The sequence below is a fragment of the Aythya marila genome (genome assembly GCF_965140915.1).
Source record: "Aythya marila genome assembly, chromosome: 31".
Taxonomy (NCBI): Eukaryota; Metazoa; Chordata; class Aves; order Anseriformes; family Anatidae; genus Aythya; species Aythya marila.
In genome coordinates, this window is record NC_139072.1 from 873,134 (window position 1) to 892,676 (window position 19,543).

At 65.3% G+C, this 19,543-nt stretch overlaps 2 protein-coding genes across 2 annotated transcripts; one reads left to right on the forward strand and one right to left on the reverse strand.

Annotated features, from left to right (window-relative positions):
- Positions 1-340: 340 nt before the first annotated feature.
- GPS2 (G protein pathway suppressor 2) lies at positions 341-7,294 on the forward strand (the record flags this gene model as incomplete). Its single annotated transcript, XM_082781623.1, is given in 14 exon segments — positions 341-371; positions 541-650; positions 1,561-1,673; positions 2,418-2,449; positions 2,452-2,493; positions 3,200-3,282; positions 4,102-4,138; positions 4,141-4,167; positions 4,170-4,274; positions 4,866-4,958; positions 5,527-5,606; positions 5,709-5,777; positions 6,323-6,409; positions 7,129-7,294. Coding segments are annotated over 14 exon segments (993 nt in total). The 3' UTR covers positions 7,213-7,294.
- EIF5A (eukaryotic translation initiation factor 5A) lies at positions 7,278-19,014 on the reverse strand. The gene is made up of 6 exons (XM_082781669.1): positions 18,894-19,014; positions 14,096-14,275; positions 10,033-10,137; positions 8,986-9,117; positions 8,283-8,356; positions 7,278-7,585 (listed from the first exon to the last, which is right to left on the reverse strand). The coding sequence occupies exons 2-5, from the start codon at positions 14,258-14,260 to the stop codon at positions 8,294-8,296; spliced, it is 465 nt and encodes a 154-aa protein (XP_082637795.1). The 5' UTR covers positions 14,261-14,275; positions 18,894-19,014; the 3' UTR covers positions 7,278-7,585; positions 8,283-8,293.
- Between the last annotated feature and the right edge of the window lie 529 nt (positions 19,015-19,543).

Genomic DNA, 19,543 nt, shown 5'->3' on the forward strand with positions numbered 1-19,543 from the left:
GGGTCACGGGGTCAGGGCAGTGCCCCCAGCCCCATCCCCCCGCGGGCGGGGCCGCGTCGCCATAGCAACGGAGGGAGGGGGCGTGGCCTCCCCCCGCATCACCCCGGCAACCGCCAGGGCGGGGGGGGGGGGCGGGGCCGTCGCCATGGGAGACGCCGCCGCGAGGGGCGGGGCCGGCCGGGCAGGAGCCCCCCGGTTGCCATGGAGACGCCGCGCGCGGTTGCCATGGAGACGGCGCGGGGGCGGGGCCGCGTTGCCAAGGGGAGACCCCGGTTGCCATGGAAACCCCGGGGCCCGCCCCCAGCTCGCCGCAGGGGCCCCGCGGCCTACCCCGGTTGCCATGGCGACCCGGAGCCTGGCCCCCGGTTACCGTAAGGGCCCCCCCCGGTTACCGCGGCCCCCCCCCCGTTGCCGTGGCGCCCCCGGTGCTGGCTCACCCCTGGCCCTGTGACCCTGTGACCCTTGACCCGTAACCCTTGGCCCTGTAACCCTGTGACCCCTGGCCCTGTGACCCCGTGCCCTTTGACCCCGTGACCCCAGAGGAGGAGGAGGTGGACAAGATGATGGAGCAGAAGCTGCGGGAGGAGCAGGAGCGGCGCCGCAAGAAGGAGATGGAGGAGAGGATGTCCCTGGAGGAGACCAGAGAGCAGGTGGGGGGCTGCGGGAACAGGGGACCCCTGGGACACCCCCCTGGGACCCCCCCTTGGGGACCCCCCCCTTGGGGACACCCCCTTGGGGACACCCCTTTGGGACCCTTTCCTTGGGACCCCCCCCATTTAGACTCCCACCCGTGGGGACCCTCCCCTCAGGGACCCCCCTTAAAGTCCCCCGCTTGGGGTCCCCCAACTTGGGACCCCCCCACTCCATGACCCCCCCCTCGGGACCCCCCTTTGGGACCCCCCCCATGGGGACTCCCCCTTTAAGTCACCCCCTTGGGACCCCCCTCTCAATGTCTCCCCTTTGGATCCCCCCCTTGAGACCCCTTCCTTGGGACCCCCCCTTGGGTACCCCTCGATGGGACCCTCCCCTCGGGACCCCCCCCCATAAAGTCACCCCCTTGGACCCACCCTTGGGACCCCCCCCTTTGGGGACCCTCCATTTGGGACCCCCTTAAAGGCCCCCCCAAGCACCCTCCCGCCTTAACCCCCCCCCCAAGCCCACAAGTCCCCCCCCCCAGCCCCCCAACACTCCTCCCCCAAGCCCCCCAGACCCCCTAAACCCCCCCCAAATGCCCCCCCAGACCTCTGGCTACCCCCCAGGCCCCCAAGCCCCCCCTAAAGCCCCCCAACTGCCCCCCAACCCCCTCCCCAAGACCCCCAGCGCCCCCAAATGCCCCCCCAGTCCCCCCTAAAGGCCCCCAAATGCCCCCCCAGACCCCAGGCTTATCCCCCAGGACCCCCCAAACCCCCTCCCCAAGCCCCCAGTGCCCCAAATGCCCCCCAAACCCCCTAAATCCCCCCCAACCCCCCTTCCCCGAGCCCCCCACGCCCCCCAGCCGCCCCCCAGCCCCCCGCAGCCCCCCGGCCGTGCCCCCCCCGTTATGGCCGTGCCCCCCCCCAGCTGGCCAAGCTGCAGGAGAAGCTGGGGGCGCTGCAGGAGGAGAAGCACCAGCTCTTCCTGCAGCTCAAGAAGGTGCTGCACGAGGAGGAGAAGCGGCGCCGCAAGGAGCAGAGGTGGGGGGGCGCTGGGGGGGCACCTGGGGGGGCACTTGGGGGGCTGGGGGGTGCTTGGGGGGCTGGGGGGGCACTTGGGGGGGGTATTTGGGGGCTGGAGGACACTTGTGGGGCTGGGGGGGACACTTGGGGGGCTGGGGGGGCACCTGGGAGGGCACCTGGGGGGGTATTTGGGGGGCTGGGGGGTGCTTGGGGGCTGGGGGGGCACTGGGGGGGTCATGGGATGGGGTACGTGTAGGGCTGGGGGGCACTTGGGGGGCTGGGGGGTATTTGGGGCTGGGGGGATGTGGGGCAGGGGGGATACTTGGGGGGCTGGGGGGGGCACCTGGGGGGGTATTTGGGGGGCTGGGGGGCACTTGTGGGGCTGGGGGGGGCATCTGGGGGGTGTGGGGCAGGAGAGATGTGGGGCTGGGGGGATACTTGGGGGGCTGGGGGTCACTTGGGGGTCACTTGGGGGGCTGGGGGGTATTTGGGGGGCTGGGGGGATGTGGGGCAGGGGGGGCACTTGGGGGGCAGCCAGGGGGGTGTGGGGCAGGAGGGGGGGGTCATGGGAGGGGCACTTGTGGGGCTGGGGGGTGCCTGGGGGGCTGGGGGGGCTTCCATGGGGCTGGGGGGGGGCTCCATGTGTCCCTGTGGGGCCGGGGGGTCTCTGTGGGTCCCTGTGGGGCTGGGGGGGCTCTGTGGGGCTGGGGGGGCTCCGTGGGTCCTTGTGGGGCCGTCACTGAGTGCCCCCCCCCCCCCCAGTGACATGACGACGCTGACGGCGGCCGCCTACCAGCAGGGATGGTGCACGGGGGGGGGCACGTCATCAACATGCAGGGTAGGGGGCTGGGGGGGGGCTATGGGGTGTGGGGGGCTGGGGGGGTGGTTATGGGGCAGCTGGAGGGGGTGTGGGGGGCTGGGGGGGTGGTTATGGGGGGCTATGGGGTGATGGGGGGCAGCGGGGGGCAGTTATGGGGGGGTTGGGGGTGGTTATGGGGCACTGGGGGGGCAGGGAGGGTCGCTCTGGGGCAGCTGGGGGGGGCTATGGTGGGGCTAGGGGGGTTATGGGGCAGCTGGGGGGCACCACAGGGTGCTGGGGGGCTGCTATAGGGCTCTATGGGGCGCTATGGGGCACGCTGTGGGGCACCATGTGGATCTATGGGGTGCTATAGGGCTCTATGGGGCACGCTATGGGGCACTGTAGGGCTCTATGGGGCACTATAGGGCGCACTATGGGGCGCCATGTGGGTCTGTGGGGCTCTATAGGGCATGCTATGGGGCACCACGTGGCTTTATGGGGCGCTATGGGGCTCTGTGGGGCTCTGTGGGTTGCTATGGGGCGCTATGGGGCACGCTATGGGGTGCTATAGGGCTCTGTGGGGCTCTATAGGGCACTGTAGGGTGCTATGGGGATCTATAAGGATCTATGGGGCGCTATAGGGCTGTGTGGGGCGCTATGGGGCACGCTATGGGGCGCTATGGGGCACGCTATGGGGCGCTATGGGGCATGCTATGGGGCGCTATAGGGCTCTGTCCCCCCGCAGGCAGCCCCGGGGGGCACAGCCGTGCCGGGCCCCTGCTGGCGGCCGACCGCGCCAAGCAGATGTTCGGGCCGCCCGTCATCACCGTGAGTGGGGCAGGATGTGGGGCGGGATGTGGGGCAGGATGTGGGGCAGCCCCACGGAAATCTGGGGGGGCCCCATGGGTCTGGGGGTGGGTGTGGGGGGGTGTGGGGCGAGCCCCGGGGGTTGGGGGGTGGAGGGGGATGTGTGGGGTGGGAGCTGAGGGGGGGCAGCCCCCGGAGTGTGGCCCCCTGAATGTGTGGGGCGCCCCACAAGTGGGGGGGCAGACCTTCTTTTTTTAGGGGTTCAGCCCCCCAAGTATGGCTAGCCCCCAAGTAGGGGGTCACTCCCCAAGTGTGGGGCTGGACCCCCAAGTGTGGGTCAGTTCCCCAAAATGTGTGGGTCACCCCCCAAGTGTGGGTCAGCCTCACTTTTTTGAGGGTCAGCCCCCAAGTGTGGGTCAGCCCCATTTTTCTGGGGGGGGTCAGCCCCATAGGTGTGGGGCTCACCCCCCAAGTGTGGGTCAGGCCCCCTTTTCTGGGGGAGTCACCCCCCACAGATGAGGAGCTCTGCCCCCCAAGTGTGGGTCCGCCCCCAAGTGGGGGTCACTGTTTTTGGGGTCTGCCCCCCAAGTGTGGGTCAGCCCCCCAAGTGGGGGTCACCCCGTTTTTGTGGTCAGCCCCCAAGTGTGGGTCAGCCCCCAAGTGGGGGTCACCCCGTTTTTGTGGTCAGCCCCCCAAGTGTGGGTCAGCCCCCCAAGTGGGGGTCACTATTTTGGGGCTCAGCCCCCCAAGTGTGGGTCAGCCCCCCAAGTGGGGGTCACTATTTTGGGGGTCAGCCCCCCAAGTGTGGGTCTGCCCCCATCTGAGTGTCCCCCCCCCCAGACGCGCCACTTCGGGGCCCAGCCGTCGTTCGGGGCAGGGGGGAGCACGGCTCCTTCCAGGGGGCGCAGGGGGGCCGGGCCCCTTCGCCGTGGGGCAGGGCCAGCAGCACCCCCCCCCTTCCCCCCCGGGCAGCCCGTGCCCGGCTCCCTACGGCGCCTCCCAGCAGATCCGCGGTGAGGGGGGGCTGGGGGGGGCGCTATGGGGCAGGGGGGGGCACTGGGGGGGATGCTATGGGGCAGGGGGGTGCTATGGGGCTGGGAGGGGCTATGGGGTGTGATATGGGGCTGGGGGGGCTATGGGGCAAGGGGGGGCTATGGGGTGTGATATGGGGCTGGGGGGGGCTATGGGGCAAGGGGGGGCTATGGGGTGTGATATGGGGCTGGGGGGCGCTATGGGGCTGGGCGGGGCTAAGGGGCTGGGGGACACGCTATGGGGTGGGGGGGGCTATGGGGTGTGATATGGGGCTGGGGGGGGTCATGGGGTGTGATAAGGGGCTGGGGGGGGCTATGGGGTTGGGGAGGATGCTATGGGGCACAGGGGTGCTATGGGGCTGGGAGGGGGCTATGGGGCAAGAGGGGGATGCTATGGGGCATGATATGGGGCTGGGGGCACTATTGGGCTGGGGGGGGGGCCGGGGGGCAGATATGGGGCTGGGGAGGGTCCTATGGGGCTGGGGCCCTGCTGTGGGTCCGGGGGGCTTCCTGTGGGCTGGGGGCCGCAGTGGGGCCGCCGCTCACCCCGTGCCCCCCCCGTGCCCCCCCCAGGCCCCTCGGGGTTCCCGGCTCTCCCCTTCCTGCCCCAGCAGCAGCCGGGGGGCGGCTTCGGCCTCCACGGACACTTCCCCCCCACCCAGACCGGTAAGGGGCGGGGCCTCCGGGGACACGCCCACTGGGGGCGGGGCCTCAGGGCACACGCCCATTTAGGGATGGGGGCGGGGCTTCTATGGGGACACGCCCAGGGGGTGGGGTTGGGGGGGGGTCTGTCCCCTAAGTTCCCCTGCCCCATAAGTCCCTCCCTGCCCCACACATTCCCTGCCCCACACTTATGGGGCTCAGCGCTCCCCTGCCCCACACTTGTGGGGCTGCTCCTCCACCCAGCTCCCTGCCCCACATCTGTGGGGCTGGGCTTCTCCCTCCCGTTCCGTCCCACATCTGTGGGGCGCGGTGCTGCACCCCCAACTCCCCTGCCCCACATATGTGGAGCTGAGCCCCCCCTAATCCCCTGACCCCCAAGTGTGGGGCCGTGCAACCCCCCCACCCCACATATGGGGGGCTGAGTCCCACCCCCAACGCCCCCTGCCCCATAAGTGTGGTCATGTCACCCCCCTGCCCCATATATGTGGGGCTGAGCCTCCCCCATCCCCCTGCCCCCCAAGTGTGGGGCCAAGCCCCCCAAGTGTGGGGCTGACCCCCTTCCTCCCCCCAGGCTTCCTGCCCCCCAGCAGCAGCATCCCCCTGCAGAAGCAGCTGGAGCACGCCAACCAGCAGTCGGGATTCAGCGACGCCGTGAGTGGGGGCACTTGGGGGGCACTTGTGGGGCTGGGGGGACACTTATGGGGCCGGGGGGCTGGGCCCTGCCCCACACTGACCCCCCCCGGCCCCCCCCAGGCGCTGCACCCCAGCCCGGCCCTGCTGCCCAGCCCCCAGCTGCCCGTGCCCATGCAGCCGGCACCCAAGGTGAGGGGGGGGGGGAAATGTATGGGGCGGGGGGACTTGGGGGGCAGGGGGGACTTGGGGGGCACGGGGTGTGAGGCAGGAGGGACCTGGGGGGCAGTTGGGACTTGGGTATGGGGTGTGGGGCAGAAATATGTGGGGCAGGAGGGATTTGGGTTCAGATGTGTGGGGCAGGAGGGATGAACTTGTGGGGCAGAAGATACTTGTGGGGCACAAATGTGTGGGGCAGGAGGGACTTGTGGGGCACGGGGGGATATGGGGCATGGGGGGGTGGATGTGGTGCATGGGGGGGGTGTGGGGTAGAAATGTGTGGGGCACAGGGTTGTGGGGCACAGGGGGAATGTGTGGGGCACAGCCATGGGGAGTGTGATGTGTGGGGCAGGAGGGACATGTGGAGTGGGATATGTGGGGCAGGGATGTGTGGGTCAGGGACTATGGGACAGGGATGAGTGGGGCAGGGACATGTGGGGTAGAAGGGACATGTGGGGCGGGATGTGTGGGGCAGGGGGAGATCTGTGGGTCAGGCCCCTCCTCACCGCGCCCCCCAGTCGGGGCTGCCCTACACGCACCCGGCTCGCCCCGCCTCGCCCGGCAGCTTCCCGCCCCATGGCGCCAGCCCCCAGCAGCCCCACGCGGTGAGTGCCCCACAACTGCCCCACACCTGGGGGGCTGCCCCACACCTGGGGGGCGCCATCACCCCCCATCCCCTCCCCCCCCCTTCACCTGGCCCCTCTGCCCCACACCTGTGGGGCTGGGCTCACCCCATTTGCCCCACACGTGTGGGGCAGGACCCACACGTGTGGGGCCCCCTCAGCCCCCCTGCCCCATCTCCCCCCAAGAACCCACCCCACACGTGTGGGGCGGAGCCCACCCCTGCCTGCCCCACACTTGTGGGGCCCCACTCACCTCCTCCACCCCTCGCCCTCCCCCCCCTTCCTGCCCCACACATATGGGGCAGTGCCCACCTCACCTGCCCCACATCTGTGGATCCTGCCCCATACTTATGGGTCTGCCTCCACCTTGTCCACCCCACACCTGGGACCCCGTTCACCCCCCCTTGCCCCATCCCTCTCCCTCTCCAAACCTACCCCACATCCACCCCACACTTGTGGGTCCCACCCCACACTTGTAGGGCAGAGCTCACCCCACGCACCCCACATATGTGGGGCAGGACCCACAAGTGTTGTACCCCACTCCCCCCCCACACCCCACCCCTCTCCCTCCCCCCACCTCCCCCCACTTATGGGTCAGGCCCCACCTCCCCCGCCCCACACTTGTGGGTCCCGCCCCACACTTGTGGGTCCTGCCCCACACTTGTGGGGCAGCGCTCACCCTCCTCCCCCCCCCCCCACAGTCGGGGTTCGCCGCCAGCACCCCCCCGGCCGCCCGCCACCCGTTCCTGCCCCACGGCCAGGGCCAGCGCTTCTACCACAAGTGACGTCGCCCCCCCAGCCCGTGACGTCACCCATGACGTCACCCATGACGTCACGCCGCCGTCGTATTAAACTCGTTTCCTTTTTTATTCAGGCTGATTAACAAACGGGGGCGGGGCGCCGGGGCCCAGCCCCCCCCCCGGCCACGCGGGGCCCCCCCCGGGGGGCTGGGGGGGGGGGGCCCGGGGAGTTGGGGGGGGGGCGGGGGGAGGGGGGGGGCAGGGCCCAGCCCCGGCGCTCTTGGGGGGGGGAGGGGGGGGACCGGGGGGGCGGCCGTGGGGCTGGGGACCCCCCCCGGCCCCGCCGCCCGCCCCCCACCCCCCCCCCGGCGGCTGTAGTGTTCCCGGGGGGGGCCCCCGCCCCGCTGCGTCCGCCGGCCTGGGGGGGGGAACGGGGGGAGGTTGGGGGGGGCTGGGGGGGTTGGGGGGGGCCCCACGGCACGGGGAGACCCCCCCGGACCCACAGAGATGGGGCGGACCCACAGCGGGAGCCCCTGCCCCATAGCGCAGTCAGGGTCGCCCCCCCCAGCCCTACAAAGTTCAGCCCCACAGCTCTGCCCCATAGCGGCCTCCTGCCCCATAGCAGCCCCTGCCCCATAGCAGGACCCTCCACCCCATAGCAATGCCCTGCCCCACAGTAGTCTCCTGCCCCATAGCAGGACCCCCTGCCCCATAGCGGAATCAGGGCTCCACCCCAGCCCTACAAAGTTCAGCCCCACAGCTCTGCCCCATAGCGGCCTCCTGCCCCATAGCGGGACCCCCCGCCCCATAGCAGAGTCAGAGTCCTCCCCCCAACCCTACAATGTTCGGCCCCGTAGCGGGACCCTCTGCCCCATAGCAGTGCTCTGCCCCATAGCAGCCCCTGCCCCATAGCAGGACCCCCTGCCCCATAGCGCACTCAGGGTTCCACCCCCCCAGCCCCACAACATTCAGCCCCATAGCAGGGCCCTGCCCCACCCCACATCACCCCCCAGCCCCATAACTGCTCCATGCCACGGGGCCAGCCCCTGCCCCACAGCATCCCCCATGGCTCCCCCTGCCCCATAGCACCCCCCCTGCCCCATAGCGCCCCCCACCTGCGCGTCCTTTACTTCGCCATGGCCTTGATGGCGACAGCAGCTTCCTCGGTCATCGCCGACAGCACGGTGATCTGTGGGGCCGGGCTCGTGGGGCGCCCCATAGCACCCCACAGCGCCCCACAACCCCCCCATATTGCCCCATAACCACCCCATAGCCCCCCACAACTCCCCCACACTCCCCTTACTGCCACCCCCCAGCACCCCACAGCCACCCCCTGCCCCACAGCACCCCATAGAGCACCCCAGTGCCCCATAACCACCCCCTAACACCCCATAACCACCCCGTAGTGCCCCATAAACCCCCCCAGCACCCTATAACCACCCCATAACCACCCCATAGTGCCCCATAACCACCCCCCAGCACCCCATAACCACCCCATAGCGCCCCATAACACCCCTTAACCACCCTGTAGCACCCCATACCCCCCATACCCACCCCCTAGTGCCCCATAACCCCCCATGGTGCCCCTTAACCACCCTATAACACCCCATAACCACCCCATAGCACCCCATAACCACCCCCAGCACCCTATAACCACCCCATAACCACCCCATACCCACCCCCTAGTGCCCCATAACCCCCCAGAGTGCCCCTTAACCACCCTATAACACCCCATAACCACCCCATAGCGCCCCATACCCACCCCATAACCCCCCCACGACCCCCCCCAGCGCCCCATAGCCCCCCCAGCGGCCGTACCAGGATCTCCTCCCCGCAGTCGTACTTCTGCTCGATCTCCTTGCCCAGCTCCCCCTCGGGCAGCCTCAGGTCCTCCCTCACCTCGCCGCTGTCTTGCAGCAGGGACAGGTACCCGTCCTGGATCCCGATCAGCTGCGGGGCCAAAAGTCACCGGGGGGGCCCCACAACGCGATATGGGGCGCCCCATGGGGCAGAGGGGGGGCCCATGGCAAGAACAGGGCCCTATGGGGTGCCCCATGGAAAAAACGGGGCCCTATGGGGCAGCCTACACTGCAATACGGGGCCCTATGGGGTGCCCCATGGCAATTACAGGGCCCTATGGGGTGCCCCATGGCAAAAGAAGGGCCCTATGAGGTGCCCTATGGCACAGATGGGGCCCTATGGGGTGCCCCACATCAAAGATGGGGCCCTATGGGTGACCAGAGCTCAATATAGGGCGCCCTATGGCACTTATGGGGCTCTGTGGGGTGCCCCACAGCAAACACAGGGCCCTATGGGGTGCCCCATGGCAATTATAGGGCCCTATGGGGTGCCCCACAGCAAAGACGGGACCCTACGGGGGCCCCATCGCAGGATATGGGGCGCCCCATGGCAAAAATGGGGCCCTATGGGGTGCCCCACAACAAAGATGGGGCCCTATGGGGTGCCCCATGGCAGAGATGTGGCCCTATAGGCACCCCATGGCAGGATATGGGGCGCCCCATGGCACAAACGGGGCCCTATGGCGTGCCCCATGGCAAGAACAAGGCCCTGTGGGGTGCCCCACAACACAGACGGGGCCCTATGGGTGACCAGAGCTCAATATAGGGCGCCCTATGGCCCCTGAGGCCCCTCCCCCCTGAGACCCCGCCCCCCCTTGGCCCCTCCCCCTCGAGACCCCGCCCCTGAGGCCCCACCCCCTGAGGTTCCCCCCCTTGGGCCCTCCCCCGAGGCCACTCCCCCCAGGCCTTTCCCCACTGAGACCCCGCCCCCTGGGACCCCACCCTTTGAGACCCCGCCCCTTGAGGCCCCGCCCCCCTGTGGCCCCGCCCCCTTAGCCCCGCCCACCTGGAAGTCGTTGCGCTTGATGTTGGGCACGTCCATGTTGTGGGTGGAGGGGCAGATGTCCTCGTACTTCTTGCCCGTGAAGATGTCGATGCCCACCAGGTGCACCTGGGGGCGGGGCCACGGTGGGGGCGGGGCCTCCGGGTGGGCGGGGCCCCGTGGGGGGCGGGGTTTGGGGCGCAAAGGGGGTGGGGCTTGGGGACGGGGCTGGGCTTGGGGATATAAGGGGTTAACAGGAGAACGTGGGGGCGTGGCCATGCTGGGGGCGTGGCCATGCTGGGGGAGGAGTCTCCTGGTGGGCGGGGCACCGAGGGGGGCGGGGCTTGGAGCGCGAAGGGGGAGGGGCCCAGGGATGGGGTAGGGCAGGGCTTGGGGTTACTAGGGGTTAAGGGCTGGGGGGACCTGGGGGCGTGGCCAAAGGTGGGGGCGTGGTCATGGTGGGGGAGGAGCCTCCGGGTGGGCGGGGCCCCCTGGGGGCGGAGCTTGAGGATCAAAGGGGGCGGGGCAGGGCAGGGCTTGGGGTTACAAGGGGTTAAGGACCAGGGACCTGGGGGCGTGGCCAAGTCAGGGGAGGAGCTTGGAGAGCAAAGTGGGCGGGGCTATTGGGGATGGGGAGGGCAGGGCTTGGGGCAAAATGCCCGTGGGTGTGGCCTCATAGGGGGCGTGGCTTCAGTGGGCATGGTCACAAGGGTGCAGTCAGTGGGGGCGGGGCTTGGGGCTCAAGGGGCGGGGCTTCAAGGTTGAACACGGGCCTTGGGGGCGGGGTCTAAAAGTGGGCGGGGCTTGGTGCTTCAAGGGGGGGGGGGGGGGGAGGGGCTGCCAGGGGGGGATTTGGGGGATTTAAAGGATTTGGGGCATTTTGGGGGCTTCACGGAGGTTTTAAGGGGTCGGGGGATTTGGGGGAGATTCGGGGCTTTTGGGGGGTTTCAAAGGTTTTAGGGGATTTGGGGGGGTTGGGGGCTTTGAGGAGGTTTTAAGGGGATTGGGGGATTTGGGGAGATTTGAAGGGATTTGGAGAATTTTTGAGGGCTTCAAAGGCTTTTGGGGGATTTTGGAGGTTTTAAGGTTTTAAAGGGTTTGGACAATTTTGGGGGGAACTGGGGGATTTGGGGGCTTGGAAAAGTTTGGGGGGGATTCAGGGGTTTTGGGGCCTTTGATGGTTTTGGGGGGTTTTGGGGGGTTTTAGGGGATTTTGGGAGTTTGGAAGTACTCGGGGATTTTAAAGGGTTTTGGGGATTTTGTGGATTTTAGGGGATTTGGGGGCTAAAAAGGGCTTGGGGACTTTGGGGGAATATGGGGGGATTTGGGGACTTCAAAGGGTTTTAGGGAGTTTGGAGGGGTTTGGGGACTTTAAGGGAGTTTGGGGGAATTATGGGGTTTTGGAGATTTTGGGGAGTTTTCAGGGTTTTGAGGCACTTTGGGGGATTTTAAGGAATTTGGGGGCTTTGATGGGTTTCAGCTTTCGAGGGGCTTTGGGGAGCTTGGGGAAGTTTGGGGGGTTTAGGGGGATTTTGGGGCTGTTTGGGGCTTTTTGGCGCTTTGGGTGTTCTTGGGGGAATTGGGGAAATTTGGGGCTGTTTTGGGGTATTTGGGGATGTTTCGGGGGGGGGGGGGGGTTGAGCGTGAGGGTGATTTGGGTTCATTCAGCTCGTGTTTTAAACCATTTTGGGGTCATTTAGGGGGATTCCTGGGGTATTTGAGGTCAGTTTGGAAGCGGGGGGGACTTCAGGGCCGTGGGGGGCATTTTGGGGCCATTTCAGGGTGATTTGGGCTATTTTGCGGTAGTTTTCGTCCCATTTCAAGGCATATTGGGGGTTTTTGGTGCATTTCGTGGCTTTTCATTCCTGTTTCAGGCCAATTTTGGGTCATTTTGGGCCTGTTTCAGGCCCGTTTTAGGCCCACTTCCGGGGCCTGTTTTGGGGCATTTCAGCCCATTTCAGGCCTCTTTCAGGCTCAATTCCAGGAATTTTGGGGTATCCCAGCCTGTTTGGGGCGCATTTTAGGCCGTTTCAGGCCCATCTGGGTGCATTTTGCGTCTGTTTCAGGCCCAATTTAGGCCCCTTTTGGGCCATTTCAAACATTCTGGCCCTGTTTCAGGCGCCTTTGCAGTCATTTGGGGGGATTTTGGCAAATTTTGGGCCAATTTCAGGCGCCTTTGCAGGTGTTTTGGGGCATTTCGGGCCTAGTTCAGGCCCATTTCAGGCCCCTTACAGGTCCATTTGGGGGCATTTCAGCCCTTTTTGGACCCATTTCAGGCCCAATTTGGGGAGATTTTAACGGATTTGAGGCCTATTTCAGGCCCATTTAGGACCGTTTTGGCCTGTTTTCAGCTCCTTTCAAAGCATTTAGATCTGTATTGCGCACGTTTCAGGCCTATTTTAGGGCATTTCAGCCCATTTTGGGCCTGTTCTGACACCCAGTTCATGACACTTGGGGGTGTTTTGGCCCATTTTAGGCCTATTTTAGGGCATTTCGGGCCCATACCGGGGCCCGTTTCAGGCCTATTTCAAGGCATTTTGGGCCTATTTCAGGCCTGTTTGGGGCATTTTGACCTGTTTGGAGCCTGTTTTGGGCCATTTTGGTGCACTTGGGACCTGCTTCAGGCCCATCTGGGGCCATTTTGACCTTTTTGGGGCCTGTTTCAAGCCCATTTTGGGCTTGTTTCTGGCCCATTTGGGGCCATTTTTGGGCATTTTGACCTGTTTGGGACCCACTTCAGGTCATTTGGGGCCTATTTCAGGCCCATTTGGGGGGCAATTCAGGGCACTTTGGGCCCATTTTAGGCCCATTTGGGGCCATTTTGGTCCATATAGGGCGTATTTCATGATATTTAGGCCTATTTTGGTGTATTTCAGGCCTGTTTCAGACCCCTTTGGGGCGCATTTTGATGTGTTTTGGGCCATTTTGGGGGGCATTTGGGCCCCCTTCTGATGTGTTCTGGGCCATTTTGGGGCCCATTTCAAACCTGTCTGGGGGCATTTTGACCTGTTTGGAGCCCCTTTGGGGGTATTTCGGCCCATTTTGAGGCATTAGGAATCCGTTTCATGCCCATTTTAAGGCATTTTGAGCCTGTTTCAGGCCCATTTGGAGCCATTTTTAAGGCACTTTGACCCATTTGGGGCAATTTTAGGGCATTTAGAGCCCATCTCAAACCCATTTTAGAGCATTCTGACCTATTTTGGCCCCGTTTCATGTTATTTTGGGGCATTTTGGCCTGTTTTGGGACTACTTGGGTCATTTGGGAGCATTTTTACCAGCTTGGAGCCCATTTTGGGCCTGTTTTAGGCCCATTTGGGACAATTTGGGCGCACTTTGGCCTGCTTTGGGCCCATTTTGGGGCAGTTGGGATCCATTTCACACCCATTTGGGCCATTTTGACCTGTTTGGAGCCCATCTGGGGGCATTTGGGACCCGTTTCAAATCCATTTTGGACCATTCTAACCTATTTGGAACCTGTTTTGGGCCATTTTGCTGCATTTTGGACTTGTTTTGGAACCATTTAGGCCCATTTTGGGGCATTTGGGATCCATTCCACACCCATTTGGGGCCCTTTTGGGCCTGTTTCAGACCCACTTGGGGGCAATTTGACCTGCTTTGGGCCCATTTTGGGGCAGCTGGTGTCCATTTCACGCCCATTTGGGCCATTTTGACGTCATTGGAGCCCATTTGAGGGCATTTCGGACCCATTCCAAGCCCGTTTGGGTGCATTTGGTGCCCATTTGGGCGCATTTGATGCCCGTTTGGGCGCATTTGATGCCCGTTTGGGCGCATTTGATGCCCGTTTGGGCGCATTTGATGCCCGTTTGGGCGCATTTGATGCCCGTTTGGGCGCATTTGATGCCCGTTTGGGTGCATTTGACGCCCGTTTGGGCGCATTTGGTGCCCATTTAGGTGCGTTTGACCCCCATTTGGGCGCATTTGGTGCCCATTTGGGCGCATTTGATCCCCGTTTGGGTGCATTTGGTGCCCGTTTGGGCGCATTTGGTGCCCGTTCTTGTGCGTTTTGTCACGTTTCGCCCCGTTTTTGCCCCATTTCACCCCGTTTCACCCCGTTTCGGGGCAGTACCTTGGCGTGGCCGTGCTTGCCGGTCTTGGAGGTGGACATCTCGACGATCTTGCAGGGGCGCCCCTTGAGCACCACGAAGCCGTTCTTGCGCAGCGCCGAGCACTGCATGGGGAACGTGGCCGAGGCGCCCGCGTCGCCCGTCTCGAAGTCCAGGTCGTCCGCCATGCTGCCGCTGCGCCGCTGGGGGGGGAAAACGGGGTGAAAAAGGGCGATTTAGGGGGCGGTAAGGGGGGACACGGCACATCGGGATGCACAGGGGTCGTGGGGGGGGAATGGGAGCCAAGGATGTGGGGGAAGCCGAATGGGAGCCCCGTTAATGGGGACACCCCAATGGGACCCCCAGGATTGGGGACACCCCCATTAAGACCCCATTAATGGGGACACCCCAATGGGACCCCCATTAATGGGGACACTTCATTGGGACCCCCAGAATTGGGGACACCCCCATTAAGACCCCATTAATGGGGACACCCCAATGGGACCCCCAGGACTGGGGAAGCTTCATTGGGACCCCCATTAATGGGGACACCCCAATGGGACCCCCAGGATTGGAGACACCCCAATGGAACCCCATTAATGGGGAGACCCCAATAAAAACCTATTAATGGGGTCACTGTAATGGGATCCCCAGGACTGGGGACACACCAATAAGATCCTATTAATGAGGATACACCAATAGGACCCCATTAATGGGGACACCCCAATACAAAGCCATTAATGCAAACACCCCAAGGGGAGCCCCAGGACTGGGGACACCCCAATAAGACCCCATTAATGGGGACAGCCCAATGGGACCCCCAGAAAACATGGGGATGTAATGGGATCCCCAGTACTGGGGACGCCCCAATAAGATCCCATTAATGGGGAGACCCCAATGCAAACCCATTAATGGGGTCACCATAATGGGACCCCCAGGACTGGGGATGCCCCAATAAGGACCCGTTAATGGGGAGACCCCAATGCAAACCCATTAATGGGGGCACCCTAATGGGACCCCCAGGGGTTATAGGGGCGGAATGGGACCCCTGGGGGTGGGGCCAGCCCAGCGGGAGCCCCATTAATGGGGACACCCCAATGGGACCCCCAAAACTGGGGACACCCCAATGGGACCCCAAGAAGGAGGCACTGGGGGGGGGGGACACGCCCTGGACCCAATATTGGAGGATCAGGACCCCAAAAAGGGCAGGATTGGGCTGTGGGGGTACCAGAACCCCCAATCCCCCCCCCAGCAAACCTCTACAGGACCCCAACCCCCCCACAGCCCTATGGGATCGCCCTAATTTCCCCCAAAACCCCTATGAGACCCCTAAATCCCCAATACGGCCCCAAATCTCCCCAAAAAACCCTTCCAGGACACCCCCAACACACTTCTGGGACCCCCAACCCCCCCCCCAAATCCCCTATAACACCCCAAACCCCCACAACCCACCCCCCCAAGAGACCCCTAACCCCTAAAGGACCCCCAAATCCCCCCCGCACACCTCTACTGGACCGCCAAATCCCCCCAAAACCCCCACAAGACCCCAACACCTTTATAGGACCCCGACCCCTCCCCAATCACACTTCTGGGACCCCAAAAGCCCCTCAAATCCCCCCAAGCCCCTATGGGCCCCCCCAAAACCCCCTTAAGGCCCCAAATACCCCCCAAAACCCCTCTCGAAACCCCAAATTCTTCCCCCAAACCCCTACAGCACCCCCAAGACCCCCCCAACACCTTCATACGACCCCAAAAGCCCCCCAAAACCCCTATGGGGCCCCCAAAAAACTCCAAGACCCCCAAAATCCCCCCAGCACCCTCACAGGACTCCCAAATCCCCCCTTAGGACCCCAAATCCCCCCTTCCCAACCCTTACAGGGCCCCCAAAATCTCCCCCAACGCCCTCATAAAACCCCCAAACCGCCCCCCCAAACCCCTATGGGACCCCCAAATCCTCCCCCAAAAAACCTTCCAGGACCCCAAACCCCCCAAAAATCCCCCCAAAACCTCTCTGGGACCCCCCAAATCCCTCCCTAACACCCTAAAAGGGCCCCAAACCCCCCCAAAAAAACCCTCCTGGACCCCAAAACACCCCCAAATCCCCCAAAACCTCTCTGAGACCTCCCCGATCCCCCCTAACACCCTTATGGGACCCCAAAACCCTCCGAATACCCTTAGAAGACCCCAAACCCCCCCCAAATCACCCCAAAATCTCCCTGGGACCCCCAAATCCCCCCCAACACCCTCCTGGGACCCCAAATGCCCCCCAAATCCTCCCCAAACCCCCCCAATCCCCCCTTAATGCCCCCCATCCCCCCCCTACACCTCAATAAGGCCCCAAACCCCCCAAAAACCCCTATAGGGCCCCCAAAACCCCTAAATCTCACCCCAAATCCCCTCCAGGACCCCCCCAAGCCCCCTCAACACCCTTTTGAGACCCCAAATCCCCCCCAAATCCCCCCTTTATGTCCCCCAACCCCCCCCCAAACCCTTCCGGAACCCCCCAAACCCTCAAAAGGGCCCCAAAACCCCCCTAAACCCCCCCCATCCCCCCCGCGCCCCGCACTTGGTACATCCCAGCCCCATTGCCGCTAATGCCGGGCCGGCCGCGACCACCGCACCTCAGGGGGGGGGGACACGGGCACCACGCTCCCTCCCCCCCCCCCGCAGTGGTAGCGCCTGCCAGCCCGGGTGATTCAGCGGCCCCGGCCGCCACCACCGCAGCGCCCCGGGGGGGGGACGCCCCAAACCCCCCCCATCCCTCCCCGCTTTGGTACGGTCCCAGCCGGCGGCGGCTGCGGGGCGGGCGGAACCAACGCGAGGTTGAGGGGGGAGGGGGGGGAACCACGTGGTGCGGCGTCACCCCCCCCTCCCCCCCCCGCAGTGGTACGGCCCGGCCTAGGCCCCGCGCAGCCACATGGCGGCGGCCGGGGGGCGGGGGGGAGGGGTTTGAGGGCCTGGGACCCCCCCCAAATTTTTGGGGACCCCCCCCAAAATCCTTGGGGCACCCCCAAAAAGCCTCAGGGCTCCCCCCAGGGGGGTTGGGGGTCCCGAAGTGGTTGGGAACCCCCCGAAAAAGGCCCTGGGAGCCCACCCTCAGGGCACTGCCCCCCCCCCCAGGTACCTGGGACCCCCCCCAAAGCCCCTCAGCCCCCCCCAGCCCCTTAAAGCCCCCCCCAAAATCCTTAAGATTCGCCCCAAAACCTTCACCCGTAACCCCCCAAAAATTAAGCCCCCCCCATATGCTTGGGGCCCCCCCATAACCCTTAGAACCCTCCCCCAACCCCCTGAGGCCCCCCCCAAAACCTTTGACCCCCCCCCCCAAGCCTTTAGGACCCCCCCCAAAATCCTGTGAATTTCCCCCAAACCCCAGGACCCCTCCCCCAAGCACGTAGCCCCCCCCCCTTTAAGCTTTTGGGACCCCCCCCTCCAAAAATACCCTTTAATCTCCCCAAAAATCAGCTGGGACCCCCCCCCCAAAAGCCTTGGGATTCCCCCTAAATCCCTGCCCCCCACCCCCCAAAAAAAAGGCCTCAAAACCTCCCTAAACCCTAAATCCCCCCCAAAAAAACCTCCTGAATCCCTCCTAAACACGTGGCCCCCCCACAAAAAAAATTTAGGACCCCCCTAAACCCCTAAGACCCCCCCTAAAAAAAACTCTGGGCCCCCCCCAACACATCAGGGACCCCCCCAAATTCCTGGAAACCCCCCAAAAAGGCCTCAGGCCCTCCCCAAACCCTAAATTCCCCCCCCAAAAAAAACCTTTAACGCCTCCCCAAGCATCTGAGCCCCCCCCATATCCTTTCACCCCCCAAGATCTTTAGGACCCCCCTAAAACCTTTAAACCCCTCCCCAAAACCTTCAAGACCCCCCAAAAAAATTTCCTAAAACCCTTCCAAACCTTAAAGCCCACCCCAAAGCCTTTAGGGACTCCCTAAACCCCCAGAACGCCCCCCAAAAATCCCTTAAGCCCCCCCAAATCCCTTCAACCCCCCCCAAGAAGCCTTTAAGGCCTCCCCCACATCCTTAAGACCCCCCAGGCCTGTAAAACCCCCCTAAATCCCTGAAACTCCCCCAAAAATCATCTTGAACCCCCCCTAAATCTTTAGGACCCCCCCCCAAATCCCTAAAACCCCTCCCAAAGCCTTCAGGCCCCCCCCCAGACCCCTGAAACCCCCCCCCAAAAAAAAACCCTTTAAGGCTCCCTAAATCCCCGGAACCCCCCCAAATCCCTAAGAGCGACCCCCCAAGCATTTAGGGCCCCCTAAAAAAACCTTTAAGGCCTCCAAAATCCCTGAAACCCCCCCAAAATCCCTGAGAACCCCCCAAAATCCTTGGGGACCCCCCCCAAAATCCCTGGGACCCCCCCCCAAAACCCCTAGAACCCCCCTTAAAACCCTTTAAGCCCCCCCCACCCCGCTCAGAACTCCCCCACCCACCCCCAAGCTCGGCGCCGCCCCCCCCCCCGGCACGAGCCGGGTCTCCCCGGGCCCGCTTTTGGGTGCAAAAAACGTCATTTAACCAATTTTTCCCCCCCCTCCCCCTCGAGACGCGGAGCGAGCGGGGAGCGACCCTCGCGGGGCGGCCGCCGCCGCCCGTCTGAGGGGGCCCGGGGGCAGCGCGGGCCCTTAAATAGGGGGGGAGGAGGGGGGGGGGGGGGGCGCCACGCGGGCCCCGCGCGCGCTCCTCGCTCCCCCCCTCCCCTCCCGGGGCCGGGCGAGTCCATTCGGGGAGTCGTGGAGGGGGGGGGGGTAGGGGGGTCCCGGGTACCCCCTCAATTTGCCCCCCCCGTTTTTTTCCGCCCCCCCCCGCCGCACTCACCCCCCCCGTCCGCGAGCCCAACCGCCGCCTGCTGCCGCCGCTCCGGCTGCTGCAACCCCGCGGCCCGCACTGCGCATGCGCGGGGAGCGCCGCCCCCAACCCCCCCCCTCCCGCAACCACCCCCCCCGCGGTGAGCGCGTCCGCCCTAAGGGAGGGGAGGGGGAGGAGAGCGCCCCGCGCGCTCTGCGCATGCGCCGCGAGGCGGCCGCGCAGCCGCCGCCCCGCCCCTCGCCGGCTGCGCGTGCGCAGAGAGGGAGGGGCGCGGTGGGGCGAGGCGGGGGAGCGGCGCTGCGCATGCGCGGGATGGGGGGGGAGGGGGTTGCGGCGCCACGCGCGGCGCGGTGCGCATGCGCGGCGCGGCGCCCGCTGGCCCCCGCCCCTCCCTGGTGCAGTGCGCGTGCGCGGTGCGCCCCCTCCTCCCCCTCCCCGCGTGGTCGCCGCTGGGGCGGCGGGGCTGCGCATGCGCAACGGGGAGGGGAGGGGGGAAGGAGGGAGCGGCGGCCATGCCCCGCACTGCGCATGCGCGACCATAGAGACGCGGCTCGGCGGGCAGAGCGCCCCCCGCCGCCATCTTGGGGAGGGGGCGAGCGGCTGCCATGGCAACGGCGCGGCGAAAGGGCCGGCGTGGATGCAAATGAGCTTAATGAGGG

Coding starts and splice junctions, on each gene's coding strand:
- EIF5A (XM_082781669.1), bottom strand. CDS start 14,260: ATGGCGGACGACCTGGACTTCGAGACGGGCGACGCGGGCGCCTCGGCC. Junction 10,138..14,095: donor GCAAGCACGGCCACGCCAAG/GTACTGCCCCGA, acceptor CCCCGCCCCCAG/GTGCACCTGGTGGGCATCGA. Junction 9,118..10,032: donor TCAAGCGCAACGACTTCCAG/GTGGGCGGGGCT, acceptor TTGGCCCCGCAG/CTGATCGGGATCCAGGACGG.